Source organism: Pseudoliparis swirei, chromosome 6 (assembly GCF_029220125.1).
Source record: "Pseudoliparis swirei isolate HS2019 ecotype Mariana Trench chromosome 6, NWPU_hadal_v1, whole genome shotgun sequence".
Classification (NCBI taxonomy): Eukaryota; Metazoa; Chordata; class Actinopteri; order Perciformes; family Liparidae; genus Pseudoliparis; species Pseudoliparis swirei.
Genome location: NC_079393.1, coordinates 4,314,748 through 4,337,302, shown reverse-complemented (window position 1 = coordinate 4,337,302; position 22,555 = coordinate 4,314,748). Strand labels below are relative to the sequence as shown.

The window sequence follows — 22,555 nt, the reverse complement described above, 5'->3', positions numbered from 1 at the left end:
AATAGATGAGGAAAAAAATCAATGTTTCCGTGAAATACCGAGAAAGTGGTGAATTTGCAGGAACTAGCGGAACGGGACTAGTATCGTAAACATATACCGAAAACACACACACACACACACAATTAAATACACATCTTAATAAAACACATATTTTGTCTACAAGTGACTCAAACCGAGGAGGCCAGACCAGCCGCTGTTGTAATTTCCCCCGTCACGCTCTATGAAGAGGAGGTGGAGGGCTTGTTTGAGAAGCACTACACACACACACACACACACACACACACACACACACACACACACACACACACACACACACACACACACACACACACACACACACACACACACACACACACACACACACACACACACACCTCCTCTGGCTGTGTGTCGAGCAATTTGCACAGAGACGGTAATGTCGCTGCCGTGTTAGATCGGAGGGCAGCGGCGCGGAACACGGCGAAGGAGTCGAGAGTAAGTCTGGAAGGAAAAATAAAATAAACATTGTGTATTTGAAGGGAACTGTGTACGGCCCAACGAACGTTGTTCAAAACACTCGATGGAAATGTTACCACAGCACCTTGGTGGTGGTGTGTCTGTCTGTGTGTGTGTGTGTGTGTGTGTGTGTGTGTGTGTGTGTGTGTGTGTGTGTGTAAGACATGCAAATGAAAAAGCATATCTTATACTTTCATTCCAGGTGTGTGTGAGGGGGCGGGGTTAGCCAAATGTGGGCGGGACCAAACTGACTGGCCTGGCCGATGTTAAAAATGAAAAATTTAATTAGTAAATAAAAATTAAAAACAACGCGAGGCCAATACAGTCACCAAGTACTGAAGAGTTAGTATAGAGATACTTCACCTAGGAAGTTTAATTTGTATTTCTATTTATGTGAGAGTGCTCATTGAAGTCATCAACTCTATTATATCCTCAAATGTCTCCTCTAAATAAATAAAGTAAAAATAAAAAAGTTTATACATCTTTTTGATTTTTGTAACAGCCACATGAGGAAAAAAAACATACAAAAATGCTTAATAATGTAGCTTAAAATATGTTTTATTTTCAAGATAGTTCTGAGAAAAAAAATGTCAGGAATGTCTATTGCAAAGAAGCTAAATGTTTCCTGGCATTGTATTTAATTTGTTTTTCCAAAAGTATATATCAATAAACTACGGGCTCGTTGTCTTTTAGACTCAAAGATCCTGGTTTCGGGTTAGGTGAGGGAAAGAGAGGGATCTTGGTTTGATATTAATAAGTGAAAAGTGATATAGTCGTGTTCTTAACAACCCAGTCTTTACTTAACCTCCTCTCACCACCACTCTGGCTTCGAGCATTTGCTTCACTTGAAAAAACAATGGCCGCCGCACAAAGCCAGGGCCGTAATTATCCCACGACACTAAATAAATGTTATGTCTGGGAGAACCGAGGTGACACGAGCTTTAATAAAGCACATCCAAGAGGCCGTCCTGGATGTCATGAATGTGAATCTGTTCAAACAAATTAATTAAAGAAAGTTTAAACAACAGAAAAGAAAAACGTCTGAGTCATCCGTCCACTTGTTATTGTTAAGCCGGCAGCTGAGCGTCAAACACAACATCAGAAACAGCAACGCTAATGGTTTTCCTCTTGTATGAAATACCTGTACACACACACACACACACACACACACACACACACACACACAGGTAGAGTCATTTTATTTAAGTCACTGCTGCTGCATTTGTCTCAATTGCATCTAAATACTGAGTCTCTTAAAAAGTAGAAACTAAATGTGTTTGTTTATGGTTTAATGTGAGTTTGTGAATTATATTTTTTTTAAACATTAAAATGCACACAAAAAATCAATGACGATTGAATTTTGGGGAAGAATAAATGTCAAAAATGTGGGGATTTTTTTTACATTTTTTTACAGCCTCTCATATAACATCCGGGCAATTTTAATAACTGTATTGTCCTCACATCCAGAAAACATCCCACAACATGCCACTCAAAAACATAAATACCCCCGCAGACCGAAAAACGTCTCCTGCCAATCTCACACGGTGTCAAACACTCCGACACGTGAAACCCAAAGGCTGCGAATGCTCCGGTCACACGATACGCTGGAGTTACAGGCGAGAGCTGCAGAAGAAGAAGGAAGAAAAAAATACAGTTCTGCAGCCTGGACGTCTGCAGGAGGAGAGAAAAGTCTCTCCACAAATCCTCTGAGACGCTGGCTGGAGAGAGGAGTGTGTGTGTGTGTGTGTGTGTGTGTGTGTGTGTGTGTGTGTGTGTGTGTGTGTGTGTGGTTTGGGGAGGAGGGGAGAACTGGAGGAACTAAATGGAGAAGGCGTGCTGCGGTGGCCTGTTAATGGCAAAGGGGACTCAGTGGACCAGAGGGGAAAGTGTGTGTGTGTGTGTGTGTGTGTGTGTTGCGGAGGGGGTGGGGGGGTTATGATTGCTGGATGATTTGTTGAACAACAGAGCAGTGTGTTACTGGAGGTAGTGAACAAGAGTTCAGGAGATACGGTTGTTCTGTATAAAACGGATGTTTTTTAAAATAGATGCAGGAAAAACGTGTATAATTTGAGTCGAGTGTGTGTATGTGTACTTGTACAGCTATCGTTGTGGGGACCAGTTTAAGTTTTATACCTGCAGAGTGAGGACATTTAGGCGAAGTCCTCACTTTGGGGACCTTCAGAAAACCTGTTTAAGGGTTCAGTCTTGGTTTAAAAGTTCTGGTTAGATTTTGGTGTTGGTTAGGATAAGGGTTGAGTTTAGGATGTGATGATTTAGATCAGGATAAGGGGCACAGGAATCCACGAGTGTCCTCACAAAGAAAGTACAAGATTGTGTGTGTGTGTGTGTGTGTGTGTATGTCTCAAAGCAAAATAAAGTGTGTGCCTGGAATCCACCTATTTGTCTTTATGTGATATATATATATATATATTTATATATATATATATATATATATATATACAGGACTGTCTCAGAAAATTAGAATATTGTGATGAAGTTCTTTATTTTCTGTAATGCAATTAAAAAAACAAAAATGTCATGCATTCTGGATTCATTACAAATCAACTGAAATATTGCAAGCCTTTTATTCTGATTTATTGCTGATTATGGCTTACAGCTTAAGAAAACTCAAATATCCTATCTCTAAATATTAGAATATCATGAAAAAGTATACTAGTGGGGTATTAAACAAATCACTTGAATTGTCTAATTAACTCGAAACACCTGCAAGGGTTTCCTGAGCCTTGACAAACACTCAGCTGTTATAAATCTTTTTTTTTACTTGGTCTGAGGAAATATTAAAATTTTATGAGATAGGATTTTAGAGTTTTCTTAAGCTGTAAGCCATAATCAGCAATATTAAAAGAATAAAAGGCTTGCAATATTTCAGTTGATTTGTAATGAATCCAGAATGCATGACATTTTTGTTTTTTTAATTGCATTACAGAAAATAAAGAACTTTATCACAATATTCTAATTTTCTGAGACAGTCCTGTATATATGTATTGGTTATTATGTGCTCTTGATACCATTTTTTATGAGAACTAATTTGAGAGTTAGCCCATAGAATTAAAGACATTTGGCACTTTTTCAAAAGGGACATTTGAGGTTTGAAGCCTAGTCGATATGTCTTCAAAGATTGAGCATTTTGACACTTTTATGCACATAGTTATGCTTTATTTTTCTGTTTTTTTGAGCCATTGTTGGTAAATATGTATATATATTCAACAACAACAAATCTAAGAAAAACAACAACGGTCACACCCCAATACGACATCTCACTCCCATTAAAGGAGTACCAACGACAGTTCTCCACGCAGTTTATTTTACATCCACTGCATTGGGGTGGCTATAAAAATAAGAAAAACTAAATAATCCCAAAAGTCCAGTCTTTAAAGACAACATCAGTGAGGAGGACAGGAATTTCATAGTTTAAGTTCAGGCTTTGGATCATGTAGATATGATGGTTAAAGATTGAAAGGACTGGAATCAATGATGTCAGCGAGTCCTCAACAAACATGGTTTTTCATGTGTTGCGTTCAAGGCACTTTTTCTCTGCTGGAATTGCCCCAATCCCTAAAGAGCACTAGTCTCTCACTGTATCTCTGTCTGTTTCACTCTCTCTCACATACACACAAAAAAAGGCACTATCAAGACTGCTGCAGCTCAAATATTTAATTACCACATTAACGTATTCCCTTTTCCGCAAAGAGGCTCTCCGTCCAATGAGCACCGACCGAGTTCCACAGTTATTTTACTGAAAGAAGAAAGAAAAAGATGAAAAACGTTAATTTCTGTCGCTGAAAAGTAATCACCATTGTTTGTCTTTGACTCTCACCGGCGTGAAAAATAATAAATTGCAGTCCTGAATACGCTGAAGATGTTATCAAGGACAGAAAGGAGCCTTTTTGAGTCCATTCCGACTCGTGCGGAGCGACCTCCCGTCGTCCCGTCGGGCTCGCACAAATTAAGGTGCACTCAAGCAACAAATTCACGGCAGTCCACGAGGAATTCTGCTGAGCACAAAAGAAAAATGTAGGTTTTGTTTTGGGTTCTGTGAAAGTTACGTTTGTTGTACACTGCATACTGCTTGACTTGGGGTAGCAATAGCACACTTGTCTTTTAGTTGGTCTTGTAGCAAACTAAAAGACAGCAGATTGACACGCAGAAGTTTAAATTATACTTTTTCTTTTGACAAAATTAGCGATATAAAAAAATGGCAGGATAATGTGGAAAGTGGCTCAATGGGATGAAAGACGATACATTATTCTATGGGATTTACATACTGTAATATGGAGAGAAAGAAAGGGTGATTGGTAAGCAATGATACACTCAAAAATATCATTAAATAAAGAAATAATCGACAATGCAGAGGTAATGATGCCAAAACACATTTAAAAAATTGTTCACTGAGTCAATTTTTCAGTGTTTTGTCACAATTATACAATATAATCTAGAAAGTAGATTTAAAACGAAAGCTTCTTATCAAAAGAGTAATTTAAACATGTTTTTTTGAAGCTAAATGATATGACTGGGCTGTGATTGAACACATCAATGCTGGAGTTAATATTGACATTTATTTTCAAAATCAGCATTTGATGGTTGAAATTGGCTCAAAACACCATCTACTGTTTTGAATCCGTCATAATGTTAAAATGCTAATTCTGAGATTTATCTGTCTTTATATTGCATATTATTTATTTACTATTTATTTGTGTTGCAGCTCTAAGTCACACCCCGTTGAATAAAGTCATGGTTTATCCAGAACATTGTTTCAGGCTTTATGAAGATAAAGTCGTACACCAACTCGTGAATTTTTTTTGGCATTAGGCTTTTACTCTTCACTGACTTTGGCCAAAAGTTATGAACGCATAGTGCTGATATTCATTTATGCTCAATGTTGTGATTGTCCTCCAGCAATTAAAAATCCCCACTCGGTCCTCTAATGGGAGGCCGACTGGTCACGGGACTAGAGATACCAGTAAACAGGAATACGGCTCTCTTAATTGGCTTTCCGATGGATACGACACTTAATTAGCCTTTAAACTGTGAGGTCTATATGAGCTGCAGCCGGGTCCTAAAGTCTGCAAGCTTTCAGTTTTACAGTTCACAAAGCTGACGGGACATGAAGCACATGTTTGAGGCAACAAGATGAATGTAAATACATTTTTTAAAGTAGAATTTAAGTGGCGGATTTTGTTTTTTAAATGCCAGGAATATCTGGACCCTTGTTTATGAGTAAAATATTGTAGACAGAATACAACTGGCAAGAATCTAACTTTTGCAAGCCAACTATAATATAGAGCAGTGGTTCTCAACCGTTTTTCAGTGATGTACCCCCTGTGAAATATGTTGACAGCCAAGTACCCCCTAACCAGAGTAAAAATATATATAATACATAGCGCTGGGCCATCAGTGTCTAATTTAGAATATAATATATACAATTAAGTTTCTGTATTTACATTTATATTTAATTGAATATTTATTAAATGACTTTTCTTAAAGGATTTTTTAATGGATACTATTTTTAAATATATTTTTGAAAAATCTCACGTACCCCCTGGAGTGCCTTCACGAACCCCCAGGGGTACACATACCAACGTTTGAGAACCACTGATATAGAGTATATAGACTAGTATATAGAGTGGCAAAGGAATGAGTCTAAAAACACAGAAATCTTCTAGTTCCCTCGTCCTTGAGTAGAATATTGTGGCCCAAATACAACTGGCAAGTAAGCTAACTATCTCCTTAACAATTTACTTTTGAGTATGTAGACCAGGCCTATTCAACTAGCGGCCCGCGGGCCGGATGCGGCCCGTTTGAGTTTAACTCTGGCCCGCAAGACTGCCTGCAAATCAGTATAGCTTGGTAAGAAAAAATAAAACTGACGGACACGCCTCTTTTATACATTGAGACATCTAACCCAGAGCCATCGAGTTTCACTGTTGCCTCAACCAAACCCCCCCCCCCCCCCCCCCCGTCAACAATCCTTCTCGCACAGGTGAGCATCGGGTGCTGATTTGATCAATATTCTGTGCGGCCCTCACACCCCCCGTGATTTCCTTATTCGGCCCACTTGCTACTGAAGTTGAATAGCCCTGATGTAGACTAATACATAGAGTGGTGCAGGAATGAGCCTTAAAACACGGACATCTTCTGCCCTGGTCTCAAAGTCAACGTGTTGCTTATTTTAGATGCCTGAAAAACACAAGCCTATGGGATTTTAACGTTTTGTTCTACACAATAAATTCCGTCAGTAAATATTCCTTTTTTAAAAAGTTTAACGTGTCTTAAAAAAGGCGGATGCTAACAAATTGCGAGATAAGACTACGCAGCTTTCTACAGTAGCATTAGCTTTAAACGGTAACATTAGCTTTATATGGTAACATTAGCTTTCTACAGTAGCATTAGCTTTCGACAGTAACATTATCTTTCTACAGTAGCGTTAGCTTTAAACGGTAGCATTAGCTTTCTACAGTAGCATTAGCTTTCGACAGTAACATTATCTTTCTACGGTAGCATTAGCTTTAAACGGTAACATTAGCTTTCTACGGTAGCATTAGCTTTCTACAGTAACATTAGCTTTCTACAGTAGCATTAGCTTTCGACAGTAACATTATCTTTCTACAGTAGCATTAGCTTTAAACGGTAACATTAGCTTTCTACGATAGCATTAGCTTTCTACAGTAACATTATCTTTCTACAGTAGCATTAGCTTTAAATGGTAACATTAGCTTTCTACAGTAACATTAGCTTTAAACGGTAACATTAGCTTTATACGGTAACATTAGCTTTCTACGGTAACATTAGCTTTCACAGTAACATTATCTTTCTACAGTAGCATTAGCTTTAAACGGTAACATTAGCTTTCTACGATAGCATTAGCTTTCTACAGTAACATTATCTTTCTACAGTAGCATTAGCTTTAAACGGTAACATTAGCTTTCTACAGTAGCATTAGCTTTCGACAGTAACATTATCTTTCTACAGTAGCATTAGCTTTCGACAGTAACATTAGGTTTATACGGTAACATTATCTTTCTATGGTAACATTATCTTTCTACAGTAACATTATCTTTCGACAGTAACATCTTTCTACGGTAGCATTAGCTTTCTACGGTAACATTAGCTTTATACGGTAACATTAGCTTTCTACGGTAACATTAGCTTTCTACAGTAACATTATCTTTAAACGGTAACATTATCTTTCTACGGTAACATTAGCTTTCTACGGTAACATTAGCTTTCTACAGTAACATTATCTTTCTACGGCAGCATTAGCTTTCTACGGTAACATTAGCTTTCTACAGTAACATTATCTTTCTACGGTAACATTAGCTTTCTACGGTAACATTAGCTTTCTACAGTAACATTAGCTTTCTACGGTAACATTAGCTTTATACGGTAACATTAGCTTTCTACGGTAGCATTAGCTTTCTACGGTAACATTATCTTTCGACAGTAACATCTTTCTATGGTAACATTAGCTTTCTACGGTAACATTAGCTTTATACGGTAACATTAGCTTTCTACAGTAACATTATTTTTCTACGGTAACATTAGCTTTATACAGTAACATTAGCTTTAAACGGTAACATTAGCTTTCTACGGTAACATTAGCTTTCTACAGTAACATTATCTTTCTACGGCAGCATTAGCTTTCTACGGTAACATTAGCTTTATATGGTAACATTAGCTTTCTACAGTAGCATTAGCTTTCTACGGTAACATTAGCTTTCTGCGGTAACATTAGCTTTCTACGGTAGCATTAGCTTTCTACGGTTTAATTTTTGAAGATTATCTGGCTGAACGTGTCAGAATCATAAACTTCTGTTTGCCACACAGATTATTATCTAAAACATGGAAACGACCCCATTACACTTTTTGTAAGATGCTAACGTGATGGCTAAGAAAGCTACGTCATACCTGCACCGCTCTCTTGTGTTCTTGACTGATCGTGTTTAAAAACCGTGAAAACGTTCGCAAACAACAAAGATGGCAACAGCGCGCACACGGAGGGCCGTGGAGAGGGAGGGAAATGAAAGTTCAAGCGCTTGGAAACTGAGAAGAAGAAGAAAAAGCCCGAGATACAACGCCGGGCGTCGATGTTCACGGCCGAAAAAAACCAAAACAATATCAAAGAAACCAGCATTTCTTTTTGAGGCCGTCTGTTTAGTTCTCCTCTGTGTCGATACATATTTCATCGGGTCTCGCCGAGGCGAAGCAAAGCAGGAGCATATTCTATCACAAAGGCCTCTGAACACATTCCCACGTGTCTGCTGGACACACACACACACACACACACACACACACACACACACACACACACACACACACACACACACACACACACACACACACACACACACACACACACACACACACACACACACACACACACACACACACACACACACACACACACACACACACACACACACACACAGCAGCTCAATTGTCTCAACTGTGGGTTGAAGTCCAGCCTCGGTATAAGTGCCCTTAGGTTAAAAAGAAGCTACAGAGAATGAAAGAAGACCCTCAATTGTCTCTCCAAGGAGAGGGAAGCTAACGGAAAAACAAGAACAAAAACCTGAGCGTGTTTCTGCCAAAGAAATGACAACACAAAGGACGCCTTCTTTCGCAGATGAGCCCTCGCATATATATACATATATATATACTGTATACATACATATATTCTTTGTGATTACTTTGCCGCATCATGTGCCGATAACTGGAGATGTTGCGTTGAAAAAGTCAGCGTCAGTCGGGCTTATGAATCTTTTTTAAAAATCTATCAACGAGTGAGAAGCTGACATTTTGTTAAGTTTCTCCACACAGCTCCCAACGAGGCCCACTGGTTTTTGGAAACTTGGAGGCTTTTTTGTTGTTGTGGGGGGGGGGGGGACCACCAGGGTCCACCCTTCTCAGTCTCTTAGCCTCTTTCCCTCCCTGTGAACCTCATTCAAAGACAGAACGTAAGAGCTTGGTTCCCTCCGAGATGGCTGGAGGTCGAGGGGTCCTCCGTGGGACTTTAGCAGCCCCCCCCCGTGTGTGGACTACTTTGAGTCTGGTGTGCTGTAAATATTGGAGGAAGTTAAACTTGGATTTGGAGATTTCTTTTCTTTCACATTTCTTGTAGGCGTGTATTTGCTTCTCCGAGGCTACGTGGTCACACGGTTCATTTGTCTGTTTTCATTGTGTTTATTGTCGTGAACAAGATGAGACTTTGAGGATATGAACCTGGTGAAAACACGTCGTCTGACTATCTTCTGCATTACAGGAGGCTCGGCAGCGTTTCCCTCGAGCCCCGCCTCCCACCGAGGTCCAGCCTACTTCTCATTCACGTGACCCGAGGATGGAAAGTAACTTTGGATTTGGCCAACGGTGCTCAAGTGGCTAAAGTTCGATGACTTTTAACGCGTTTTAACGCGTTGATTCACCTCGAAAAAAGACATTTCTTACGCCGATGTAATGTCAAAAAAATAGATAAAGCGTGGAATCGTAGCGGATCTGCTCTCGTTTTTATTCAAACGGCTCTGTGAGAGTTGAGTTACCAAAACACAGAACTAACCAAACAGCCGCGAGCTGTTGACCTGCAGATTAAGATGGTATATTATTTGTTGATTCACTGATGTCCTCTTCCTCTTCCTCAGCCGATGCTTTCTTCTCCGGTTATCTTTGTTCTGCTGTTCCAGCTTCACTTGGTGTCAAACTTAAAGTGACAGTACACACTGAACATTAGACGATTGCCTTTATTCCATCCAACAACGGTGATTCTCCTTAAATAAAAAGCATGTACATATTCAAACCCAAGGCTATTTCTATATATATTCATTATCCAGTGGCAAATATAATATTTAACATCAAATGGAATAAACAACGTGCCATACAAAGCGCTTCAACAAACAACACATTGTACAAATAGACCCCGTGGCCACGCCCACTCGTACGATGTTCTCAGACAGCCGACATCGGGCAATAAAATAAATTGCACGGCGGAGGCATATAAAGTGTTTTCATTCCAGAACAGGTTATACTTTCATTTAATTTCACCTACTCATAAATAATTATACCGATATAAATTTCGTGTGACGTTTTTTAAATTTTGTACAAAGTTTTTTTTTTAAAGCATTCAATGTGGTCGCTACGGGCAACGCATGTATGTACATTTGGATGCTGCGTCCAATCCGCTTCACTCCACTCACCACCCCCCCAAACTCTTGATGACGTTCGGACGACGACGACGATAATTCTCCAGACAGGAAGTAGACGCAATGTTCTGCAGCAGAGCTGCTCGTTGGCGCTCGCCGTGCGCGACATCGTGCGCGACATCGTGCGTGGCGGGCGGTCGCCGTCACACGAAGCTCTCCTCCATGTTGGAGCACAGCAGGAACGAGTCGACCAGCCGCGGTTTGATCAGCTGCTGGTGGTCGTTCGCCTCGATGCTGTCTGGACACCCCGCTGCCAGCCTCCTCAGGGCAGCCTGGACACACACACACACACACACACACACTCATCAGTATGCGTGTGCACAAACCCCCCAAAAAACCACACACACGGACATATGCATCTCACACTGGCAAGATCATGCTGCACTGCTGTATATACACACACACACACACACACACACCGAGCATCCTTCCACTTGACCCCTTTGGCTAAAGAAAAATGATTAAATGGAATTACATTAATGCAAATAGACGGACGTGTGTGTGTGTGTGTGTGTGTGTACAGTAGAGGGACGTTCTCAGCCCCAATTAAGCTGCTGCCTCGAATCCCCTCCTCAGCCCTCCCCAAAGATCTGGTCTTGATAATTACGATCGCAATGAAAGAACGATGAAGTCCGAGCGCGGGGGGGGGGGGGGGGGGTATTATTCATGTTATGTACATATTTTAAAACACGCGGTGTTTGAGGTGATGTGTATCGTCGGTCAGCTCAACACGGCTTAACGATTCCGAGGATGTGATTATATTTTAAATTTTTCCGATATCGCCCCGCGGATGTAATTAAATTGGAGTCATTTGGGCGCTGATGTTACACGTGCCAGTTCGTACTTTTTTTTAAGGGGCATGAACTGCTAAAAATGGAATATATAATATTAAGAACTTTGTTTTTGTTAAGTTTATAATCACCTGAAACTAAGAATCATTTAGTTTAAATATGTTAAAGTGTCCTGGTGTTATTGCTCAGAATTGTTGGGGTTTCTTTGCTTGGTAATGTTTCTTTACGTACATAATGTTTTTGAAATACATAATATTTATTGAAATAATACATAATGTTTTTTGGAATAATACATAATATTTATTGAAATAATACATCATGTTTTTTGAAATAATATAGAATTTATTGAAATAATCCATAATATTTATTGAAATAATACATCATGTTTTTTGAAATAATACATAATATTTATTGAAACAATACATAATATTTCGGGCTTTCAAGATAAAGACATCTTGAAGTCAGCTCATTTTGAGCTTTTATAATTATTACAAAGAGTTGTGTGTTATGAAGCATGTCATGCTCAAAAAGTCGTATGTTCAAGAGGCATTGTCTCAAAAGCACTTTCCTAAATCTCACCGTAATATTTTGTGGGAGGTGATTGCGTCATATTTTAAAATGTCGTGAGATATTCTGCCTGGTAATTTATAAAAATATATATAATTATACGTAAGATTGTTTGTGTTCATACAAATGTGGGCCGGGTGAATGTTTGAATGGCATATTTGTATTCAGGACAGTAATTTACACATATCTAAAAGGCATGCACACACACACACACACACACACACACTCTCTCTCTCTCTCTCTACCTACCAGGCAAGCGACAAGCACCGAGTCGCTGTTATTCCTCTCCGTGGGGGAGCGACACAGTTCAATCAGACGAGGAACAGCTGAAAACGGCAGAGGGGAACAAACTCAATCTAGATATTGATATTGATCATAAACAAGGCTGCAGACAGAGCAGGTGGCTTTTTAAAATGCTTAGAGAACATTATCCCAAAATGTGTTACTTAATGTTTTACACATCTCCCAATACTGTACTTTAAATACACTTAAATGGAACTGATATCACCTCTGATAGTCTTTAAGGAAAGCAGTACTTTCCATCCCCATGGGAATAAGTATGTGTTACATTCCACTAATTGGATGAAGGGGTTTCATAAAGCATTCATGGAGCTTCTCATGAGACAAAGAGGCACATTTATATCTCTTACGAAGTTCTTCCGTCGTAGGATGAAGACCTCTGGTCCATACAATGATGTTGTGAGACATTTTAAACCCTTAAGTTAAATTAAATAAACAAGAATCACGCCACCGTGCCCAACTGATGTGGAGGACATGGCTGCAGACTGCAACCGACTGAAAGATACTTATTAAAATGATATGCCATTCCCTGCCAAAGATCCCCCTAGATGCCAAAAACTGGCCCTTTTAATTACAAAAGGAGTGCCTCAGGGCTCAGTTCAAGGCCCGGCTACGTTTCCTCCAGAACGTTTTTTTTTTTTTTTAATTCAACATTTAATTTGTTTTCCATTCAATTTTTTCTGCATTTCAACCGTTACTATTTCCTAAATAATTTTAAAGTGCCCCCACCTTTTAGCTGGATGGCTATTTGGGCCACGTCGGGGTCTCTGCTCAGACGGGCCAGGGTGACGGCCGCTTTCTGCTGGACGCGCTCACAGGCGGCGCCCTCCGACGGACTCGGGGAGGTCGGCTTTTCTCCCAGCAGCAGCAGCAGCCGCTCGATTCCTAAAAGACACGCAGTCGGAATTAGAAACGAGGGAAAGATGAAGATGAACCCAGATGCACGAAAAGGGCACGGTCTTAAAAAAGCAGCGTGAAACACACAGAGGAACCAAAACACACAAAGTTACACAAGACTCAGACACAACAAAGTGCTCATTACTCGCCTCAGAAAGGGCTTAGAGGTAAAGTGCAGTGAGAAACGGTTCAAAACCACTCGGTTTAAAGAAAAACACAGGCGGTTCAGGTGGTTACACATAATTCACCAAAAGTGCTTCGGGACTTTGAGATACATGGTGCGGATTGTAGGAGAATAAACAGCTTCGGTTGTTCGTTCAAAAGCAACATGTTAAACAGGATGGACTTGCATTTAAGAAGTTACAATATAAATAGTGCAATTAATAAATGACAACAGGTTGTTCAGTTGTTTGAAGATATGCAAGTCGCTTTGGATAAAAGCGTCTGCTAAATGACATGTTATGTCATGTAATAATATTTGCTCACGCTCAGAGTTTGATGTTGTATTAAAGCCGCTCCAGGCTACTTCAAAACGTTATCTGTTGCTGCCCTCTTCAGGATTAAACCGGAATTACATCCATCTTTTTCTTGCCTGTGTATCGTTGTGTGGCATAATACATGCTGATGCATTTTGTCTTTCATCCAACAACCATTTTGCTGCTTGAAAACTCATAATTATTACCTTCGCATTGAAAATGCGGAAGGTTTTGTTTTGATCGCCGTGTATTCATTTATTTATTTGTATGCGTGTTACTCGCATAACTAAAAAAGTATTAAACCGAATCGCATGAAATTTGGGGGGATGATTGGTTATTATCCGGGGACCATTTGATTAGATTTTGGGATTGATCGGGTCAAAGGTCAAGGTCATGAAAAGGTCAAAATCTTCTTTTTACCATAGCGCGGTCAATTTTTATCCAATTGGCATGCAACTAATGCCAAAATGTTCATAATTCAATGCCCCATCTTGTGATATGCGAAGGTATGCGCTCTACTGAGTGCCCGTTCTAGTATTCATATAATAGTCATATTCATGTAAAAAACGATAGCTGTGAAATAGATTACCTTGGTCCTGCAGGACTTCAGGGGCACACTGCTCTAAGATGGACAGGTTGGCCAAGATGGTCACCACCTGAGAGCAAAACACATCGAGTTAGACGTTCAACCAGCTGCTTTTGGGCGTTTCGTTTTTAGCGGTGGCGTGTGACGTGCACCTGGTCTTTGGAGTAGGGCGTGTCCACCCGCTGGCGGTCCCTGCAGGCCTGCAGCAGGATGCGGATGGCGCCGAGCTGCAGGAGGATCTCACAGGCCATGCTGTCGAAGAAGGTGATGTTGGCCAAGGCCGCGGACGCCAGGAGGAACACCTCGCCACAGGAGGCGCTCTCGCACAACTCTGAGAGGACGAGACGTCGCTCGTTCAATCCAACGACACGCGCGCAAGGAAGAGGAAGGAAGTCGTTTTTTTCCCCTCCTCTTTATTTACCGATCCATGCGGACACATGTAGACAATTTGGACGCACCGGCAAACACAAAGTCCACAACAGATGTTAGTGATTTAGAAATGACACAGATGAGTAACATCAGCATGTGGATAGAATGCAAAAAGAAAAAATTAGGAAGAGGGAATAAATTCATGTAATTTCATCATGACATTATTCAGGATGTGTTCGGAGGGGTTAGTTTCTTTTCGTACACACACACTAGCAAACACACACACACATGCATGTTACACCCTGCTTACGTTCACCTGGATATGCGAGTTGAGGCGTTAGCATTGGAGAAGTATTGTTGAATATACTGAATTTAACCGTCTTGAATCTCGATTCACAGGCGATATGCTAATTTTCATTTAACTTCAAGAACAAAATCCCGTTGCTCAGCACGAGTTCTGGTTTGCGATCCACTCACTGATGAGCGCGGTGACGATGTCGTGCATGCTCTCCAGGAAGCTGGCGAGGTGCTGCGTGGACGCGTGGTGAGGCGACGTGATCTGAGCCACCACCGCCGCCGCCTCGGCCCGCGCCGCCTCCACGCTGCCGTCCTCCGTCAGGATGTCCGCCAGGCACAGGATCCCGTCCACCTGCGGGGGGGGGGGGGGGGGGAGCGTGCAGTTTAACACCATTTATCTTTTAAGGGGACGCCGGCGGTCGTCATTACTCTCGTTATTTTCGTCCTTTACGGTCGAGGGCGTTGATTCCAGCCTTCGTGCAAAACGCACATGAAGACGTTTAGCTCTTAATTTGACATCCTGGACGTTCGGTGACGACGACGTGTCCGAAGATGAGTCACGAGTGACGGCCGACATTCTTTCAGCCATCCGGCTTTCGTCGTCACGCGTTGCGAGGCTCGTCCATGTTCACCACGACGTGTTCCTGAAGTCGCTGATCCTTAGTCCAGATACGAAACTGTATCAGACACAAGTGGCGGCACAGGTGTCACGACTTCTCCACCTGCATAGTTGTATTCACCCTGCATGCTTAATTAACTCTCCTGTCATCCTCACCTGATTGCCTCATTCCCTTCACCTGGTCCTCACGCCCTTCTCACCTGCCTCTGATCACCTCGTTAGTCCCTCATTCCCTTCACCTGGTCCTCACGCCCTTCTCACCTGCCTCTGATCACCTCGTTAGTCCCTCATTCCCTTCACCTGGTCCTCACGCCCTTCTCACCTGCCTCTGATCACCTCGTTAGTCCCTCATTCCCTTCACCTGGTCCTCACGCCCTTCTCACCTGCAGCCCATCCCCTCATTAGCCCCTCTCTATTTAGCTCCCTCACTTCCACTCGTCCTCTGCCAGATTGTCTTCTGTGTTCTTGCCAAGCGCTCCAGCATTTTCAAAATGTTAATTCGGATCTGCCTGTTCTGACCCTGTTGACCCGACGAAAGAATTTTGCCTGCCCCCTTTTTGGATGTGTTGCCCTATTGGACGGACCACCCGGTTTTGATCCTGTCTGAATTGACAAGTAAACATCCTCCTCCTGCATTCCTGTTTCTGAGTCGTGCTTTTGGGTTCGAGTACCTGCAACCCATACAATAGGAAAACAATCAATAAATGGCCAATATTCTTTCATTTCATCTGTAGAGCAGTTTGCAGTCAATATATATTATAAACTGCCAGTAGGGGAAACTCATGCCCACCATATTAAAACCAGTTTACCAGCAACATGGGCGTTTTTATTTTGGTTTTATTTTGTTGTGAGTGCTGTATTGGTTTGTGTAGATATAAATGTGTACAGATGGGTGTAGGTAAACTGTGTAGAGACTGTGTAGATGTATAAATGAAAGGAAACAGAGCCATACAAGGGGAGGGGTGGGATGGGGAAAAGTTTGTGTAATGTTTTTGTTTTGTCTTGTTTGTTTTTGATTTTTTGTTTTTTTTCTCCTTGTTTTCATCTTATGTAAAAAAAAAATAAACATCATCCTTGTGTGGTGATTTCTACAAGGTTATACATTTGTATATTTTCTTTTTGTAAAATAATATTTTCAGCATAACAAACTGTAAATGCTATTTCACTACAAATATTCTGTAAAAAAAAAAAAATGTGGAAATTAAAAATAAATCGTTAAAAAAAACAAAAAAACATGGGCGTTCTGGTTTGTGGAAAAGTTGAAAGTGTGAACTTCAAAATGTGTGTGTGTGTGTGTGTTTTTTTAACTGAGTTGTCATATGCACACAGTTTGGAATCAAGTGCAGAACTTGGTCGAGCTACAGTATGATGTCACCATTCTCTGCATCTTTACTCTCGTTACTTTAAGGACCAAATTGGAAACACGAGTTGGGCGTTTTTATAGTCGTGTGATTTAACGTCTTAATATAGTGTGTGTCATCCGATTAGAGGCGGAGCCTGGAGTTAGAGAAGAGTAGGACATTCTCTTCTGTCTGAAGAGAACTTTACTCAGGTTCCTGAGGTCATGTTTACCTCATCTTTGTGTTTGTGTTGGCTGTGTGTGTGTGTGTGTGTGTGTGTGTGTGGTGACTTGTTTCACCAGCCTCGTGGGGACATGAATCTGTACATGTCTTGCGGGGACAAAATCTACATCCCCATGATGTAATTGTTAGAATTTGAGGGTGAAGACTTGGATTCATGTTTAGGTTTAGGACTGTAGTGGAAATGGTTGTGATTACGGTAAGTATTCAGAAAATAAATGATAAAAAAAGTCAATGTGAAATCCCCAAACATCATACACTGGTTTTCTGTTGGTGTGTGTTCACGCATTAGACTCTCATGCGTGAACACACACCTCTAATGATCAGAGGCTTCAGGGAATAGTAGCGCTGTAGGACAGATATGTGTCCACTTGGGGGCAGTATTGCACAGATCATACAAACTTTACTCCAGCGCCTCTGCGCCTGTTCGCTGGAGTTCTTATCAAGTCTCACGTAAGTGTTGAACATCAGCACGATCAGTGCTATCAATTAAAACTATCATACATTGATCATGTCATAAACTGCAGGATTGTGGTTTCCATGGTGACGATGAAGACCATAATATTGTCCTGGGGATATAATATCCCTCATCTGAAACCCCTGAAACCTTATTCTGTTTACCCACTCAGTCACAGTTATTATTTCCATCATTGAGAGTGAAAGCTAATGAATGTTTGTTGATGCCAAAACTCAACAAAACCAAAATAGTCTTTTGCATCCAGAGTGAGGCGAACCGTCACACCTGTCACTCTTATCCGCTGATGAGCATCAGTGCACCGAGCTTTATGGGGCAGTTCCCTATTTTGGTCTCTGTGGACATCAACGCTGTGCCATCGCGACCCACTGACGTGGAACAATCCACTCTCAAACACCCCCCCCCCCCCCCCACCTGCACGTCCCTACCCGCACCGCCTCCTCCTCCCTAAAATAGGATCTTCCCTAACTCCTTATTTACCAGACGCCGGATGTATCTCATTCACTTCTCTGGCCTGACAACAAATAACTTTTCTGCTTCACTTCATACCTTCCTGTTGAATGTAGTTCAGCCTGTGACCAGAGAACAACAGCGCGTAATCCCAAAGGCACAACTAATGAGTTCAGCGAGTGTCTTTATAGTTTATATTTGTCTCTCGGTTGTTTTGATATGTAATAATACGACTTTATTAACACAAGCGTCGTAGTTTTAAGTGACAGAAATATTTTTTTTATTACAAACAATGATCTATGCCTCACCACTTTGTTTTGTTAAGTCAAAAAATAAAAGTAAACCTACTTGGATGCTTTTATTTTGAAAAGACACTTAGAAACAGACTCGAATAGAACTGACAGATTGAGTGTGGGAGGGGCCTATAACCAAAAAGTGAATGATGTAGCAGCCTCAAACTCATAAATCATTTGCTGTAGACATGTAAGTTAGCCCTGCCCCCAATACTTAAGCCACGCCCACTTTCTAAACACTTGTGGGAGGCATTATTGGTCCCAGCAGAGTTCATTTTCTTCTTCGCCATGGCGATCAAGCGTTTGTGTGAATGGATGCATGTGTAGCTTCACACGTGTTAATCCTGTAACTATCCACAAGTGGGAATTTAATGAAGCCAATGTGGAAGGGTTATTGACTTGCATTCTTTCGACTGGCCAGCAGGGAGCGACGCCTCGTTGCAAAAAAATAAAATAACAAATGATCTCAGTAAATATTGTAAACATGAGTTCTTTGAGTAAAATAGACCTTACAAGCACGACTTGCTTGTGGGCGGGTCTACCTTGTGATTGACAGGTCGTTGCACAGCGTTGTCCAGCCAACTCGCTGTGTTTACAACTTTTAACCCTTTCAGTGTGTTTTCAGTTCCTGAAAGTGAAGAGTAACATTTTGGTTTCCTATATTACGTCATGTTTTTATTGTACTCGCCACTTATTTCCGCCGACCTCGAAGCTGAAAAACCGCGTTCCACAAACCACTGGGTGACGCCGCGATGACTAAGTCCACTGCTTCTACGACCTATAATCTCATTTTAGGTTTTCGGATGCAGCTTTTCATACAACGTGACGTTTAAAAAGTTTTGACTTCCTGTCTGACAAACGTCATCCTTCATGTGGAAGTTCTGCTTCCTCTCCAGAAATACCCTTCCCATTCACCACGTTGTGATTATACCGCGTTCCAGTTGGGAAACTAAGTCGCCGTGTCGTATAATGTATCCGTCAATGAGCTCAGATGCAGCACGCCGGCCCCCGTCGATGGAGACAGTTGTGTTTCTCAAGCCTGAGCGACCGCCGGCGAGCGCTCGGCGGCGTCGACTCGCCTGACGGCGTCTCTCGCCGGGGGGGACGCCGAGGCTGCTAATTTGGGGCGGACTTTGGTTTCCAAAGAAAAGAGTTTTCACGCTCGGCTGATTCACGCCGTCCCAGCTGCTGCACATGCGAACGCAGACGCCGCCGCGGCGTCGTTATCGGCCGCAGTCGGGTTTATATTCGTCTTTCCCGTACGCGCTCGATTGACACGGGTCTGTTGTTTATTTTCGATTTTTTAATTCTCCATAGAAGCGCAAACAAAAAGGAGGATGTGTCGTTAGCTTTCTCTATTGATTAGTTAATTCATTTATTTTTATTTTTTTCCCCCTTGCCTGGAAACCAATTAAATTCCATGTACATGCATACGCTCATATACATATACATCTGCCATCATCAATGTATTTTGTTTCTTTAAATAAAATTTTTAAATATATATATTTTTAAAGCTCAAACACACGCACATGCACACATGTACACATCCTTTTTATTTATTTATTTATTTATATATATTTATATATATTTATTTTTATTTATTTGTATTAATTTTTTCTTTTTCTCAATACTCTGACTTTATGATGTTGTGTCCACTGTTTCGTCGTCCTCTAGGTGTTATGTCTATGTATTGTCTTTTGTCTTATAATAAAAAAAATTAAAGAAATCTTTCCCTCTCTCTCTTTTTCCCGGCACACTGCAAGTGATCCGGGTGTAAACGTTTGACCCGTCAGCTCAGCGGAGTCAACGGGTCCCGTATAACGATCTCACTGCAGAGTCGTGACTCATCTGAGTCGACCGTATAATTCACAGTTCACACAATGATGCCTATTTCCTCACCAGCTCCGATCCTAAAATTATACGGAGAGGAGAGAGTTCAGTGGCGTTCGGTTTCCCCTGATAACCTGAACTCGGTGAACTCACTCGTGAACATTTTAATTGAAGTGAATCGCTGGAGAGCGCAACGAAAACGTTACAACGCAGGAATATAGTAATTATCAAAAGAGGCCGTCTGTGTCGACTGCTGTGACGGTGCCACATGCAACGTCAGTTATACAAGTTATTTTGAGACATAAACTTTCTGCAATGCACTTTCTAATGCAGTCGGCGGATAGCAGAGGCTTTGAAACACCAGCTGTAACCTGTGTGTCTTCCTCCTGGCATCACAACAAAATACACATGACAAGGAATAGATTATCGAATTCAGTGGTCCTCAAATGGGGGTACATGAAGGCCCTCTAGGGGGTACGTGAAGGCCCTCTAGGGGCACGTGAAGGTCCTCTAGGGGTACGTGAAGGCCCTCTAGGGGTACGTGAAGGCCCTCTAGGGGCACGTGAAGGTCCTCTAGGGGGTACGTGAAGGCCCTCTAGGGGCACGTGAAGGCCCTCTAGGGGCACGTGAAGGGCCTCTAGGGGTACGTGAAGGCCCTCTAGGGGTACGTGAAGGCCCTCTAGAGGTACGTGAAGGCCCTCTAGGGGTACGTGAAGGCCCTCTAGAGGTACGTGAAGGCCCTCTAGGGGTACGTGAAGGCCCTCTAGAGGTATGTGAAGGCCCTCTAGAGGTACGTGAAGGCCCTCTAGGGGTACGTGAAGGCCCTCTAGAGGTACGTGAAGGCTCTCTAGGGGTACGTGAAGGCCCTCTAGGGGTACGTGAAGGCCCTCTAGGGGCACGTGAAGGTCCTCTAGGGGTACGTGAAGGCCCTCTAGGGGGTACGTGAAGGCCCTCTAGAGGTATGTGAAGGCCCTCTAGGGGTACGTGAAGGCCCTCTAGGGGTACGTGAAGGCCCTCTGAAGTGCGTGAAGGCCCTCTGGGGGCGTGAAGGTCCTCTAGGGTACGTGAAGGCCCTCTAGGGGTGCGTGAAGGCCCTCTGGGGTACGTGAAGGCTCTCTAGGGGCACGTGAAGGTCCTCTAGGGTGCGTGAAGGCCCTCTAGGGCACGTGAAGGTCCTCTAGGGGTGCGTGAAGGCCCTCTAGGGCACGTGAAGGTCCTCTGGGTGCGTGAAGGCCCTCTGGGGTGCGTGAAGGCCCTCTAGGGCACGTGAAGGCCTCTAGTGCGTGAAGGCCCTCTGGGGATGCGTGAAGGCCCTCTGGGGTATGTGAAGGCCCTCTAGGGGTGCGTGAAGGCCCTCTAGGGGTACGTGAAGGCCCTCTAGGGGTGCGTGAAGGCCCTCTAGGGGCACGTGAAGGCCCTCTAGGGCGTGAAGGCCTCTAGGGTACGTGAAGGCCTCTAGGGGTGTGAAGGCCTCTAGGGGTGCGTGAAGGCCCTCTAGGGGTATGTGAAGGCCTCTAGGGGTGCGTGAAGGCCCTCTAGGGCGTGAAGGCCCTCTAGGGCACGTGAAGGCCCTCTAGGGGCGTGAAGGCCCTCTAGGGGTGCGTGAAGGCCCTCTAGGGGCGTGAAGGCCTCTAGGGTGCGTGAAGGCCCTCTAGGGGTACGTGAAGGCCTCTAGGGGTGCGTGAAGGCCCTCTAGGGGTGCGTGAAGGCCCTCTAGGGGGTGCGTGAAGGCCTCTAGGGGTGCGTGAAGGCCCTCTAGGGGACGTGAAGGCCTCTAGGGTACGTGAAGGCCCTCTAGGGGCACGTGAAGGCCTCTAGGGTGCGTGAAGGCCCTCTAGGGGTGCGTGAAGGCCTCTAGGGGCGTGAAGGCCTCTAGGGCACGTGAAGGCCCTCTAGGGGTACGTGAAGGCCCTCTAGGGGTACGTGAAGGCCCTCTAGGGGCACGTGAAGGCCCTCTAGGGGTACGTGAAGGCCCTCTAGGGGCACGTGAAGGCCCTCTAGGGGTACGTGAAGGCCCTCTAGGGGTACGTGAAGGCCCTCTAGGGGTACGTGAAGGCCCTCTAGGGGTACGTGAAGGCCCTCTAGGGGTACGTGAAGGCCCTCTAGGGGGTACGTGAAGGCCCTCTAGGGGGTACGTGAAGGCCCTCTAGGGGTACGTGAAGGCCCTCTAGGGGTACGTGAAGGCCCTCTAGGGGTACGTGAAGGCCCTCTAGGGGTACGTGAAGGCCCTCTAGGGGGTACGTGAAGGCCCTCTAGGGGGTACGTGAAGGCCCTCTAGGGGTACGTGAAGGCCCTCTAGGGGTACGTGAAGGCCCTCTA

General features: G+C 43.0%; 1 protein-coding gene and 1 long non-coding RNA gene across 3 annotated transcripts in view; both read right to left on the bottom strand.

The window, feature by feature from the left end:
- Positions 1-1,663: 1,663 nt before the first annotated feature.
- LOC130195647 (uncharacterized) lies at positions 1,664-4,589 on the bottom strand. 2 transcript variants are annotated; one of them, XR_008832106.1, is made up of 3 exons: positions 4,334-4,589; positions 4,178-4,252; positions 1,664-2,118 (listed from the first exon to the last, which is right to left on the bottom strand). It is a non-coding gene; the product is annotated as an uncharacterized LOC130195647 (long non-coding RNA). The 2 variants fall into 2 exon arrangements; XR_008832105.1 differs by lacking the exon at positions 1,664-2,118 and having other exon boundaries at positions 4,156-4,252.
- A 5,640-nt stretch (positions 4,590-10,229) lies between these two features.
- The window catches only part of LOC130195767 (protein inscuteable homolog), a 52,517-nt gene continuing 40,191 nt past the window's right edge, over positions 10,230-22,555 (bottom strand). The window contains exons 8-13 of the mRNA XM_056417474.1: positions 15,170-15,341; positions 14,476-14,654; positions 14,327-14,393; positions 13,094-13,249; positions 12,314-12,390; positions 10,230-10,978 (exon numbers count right to left, since the gene is read on the bottom strand). Coding sequence (XP_056273449.1) covers positions 10,850-10,978; positions 12,314-12,390; positions 13,094-13,249; positions 14,327-14,393; positions 14,476-14,654; positions 15,170-15,341 — 780 coding nt within the window. The 3' untranslated portion in view covers positions 10,230-10,849. The remainder of the gene's footprint in view (positions 10,979-12,313; positions 12,391-13,093; positions 13,250-14,326; positions 14,394-14,475; positions 14,655-15,169; positions 15,342-22,555) is intronic.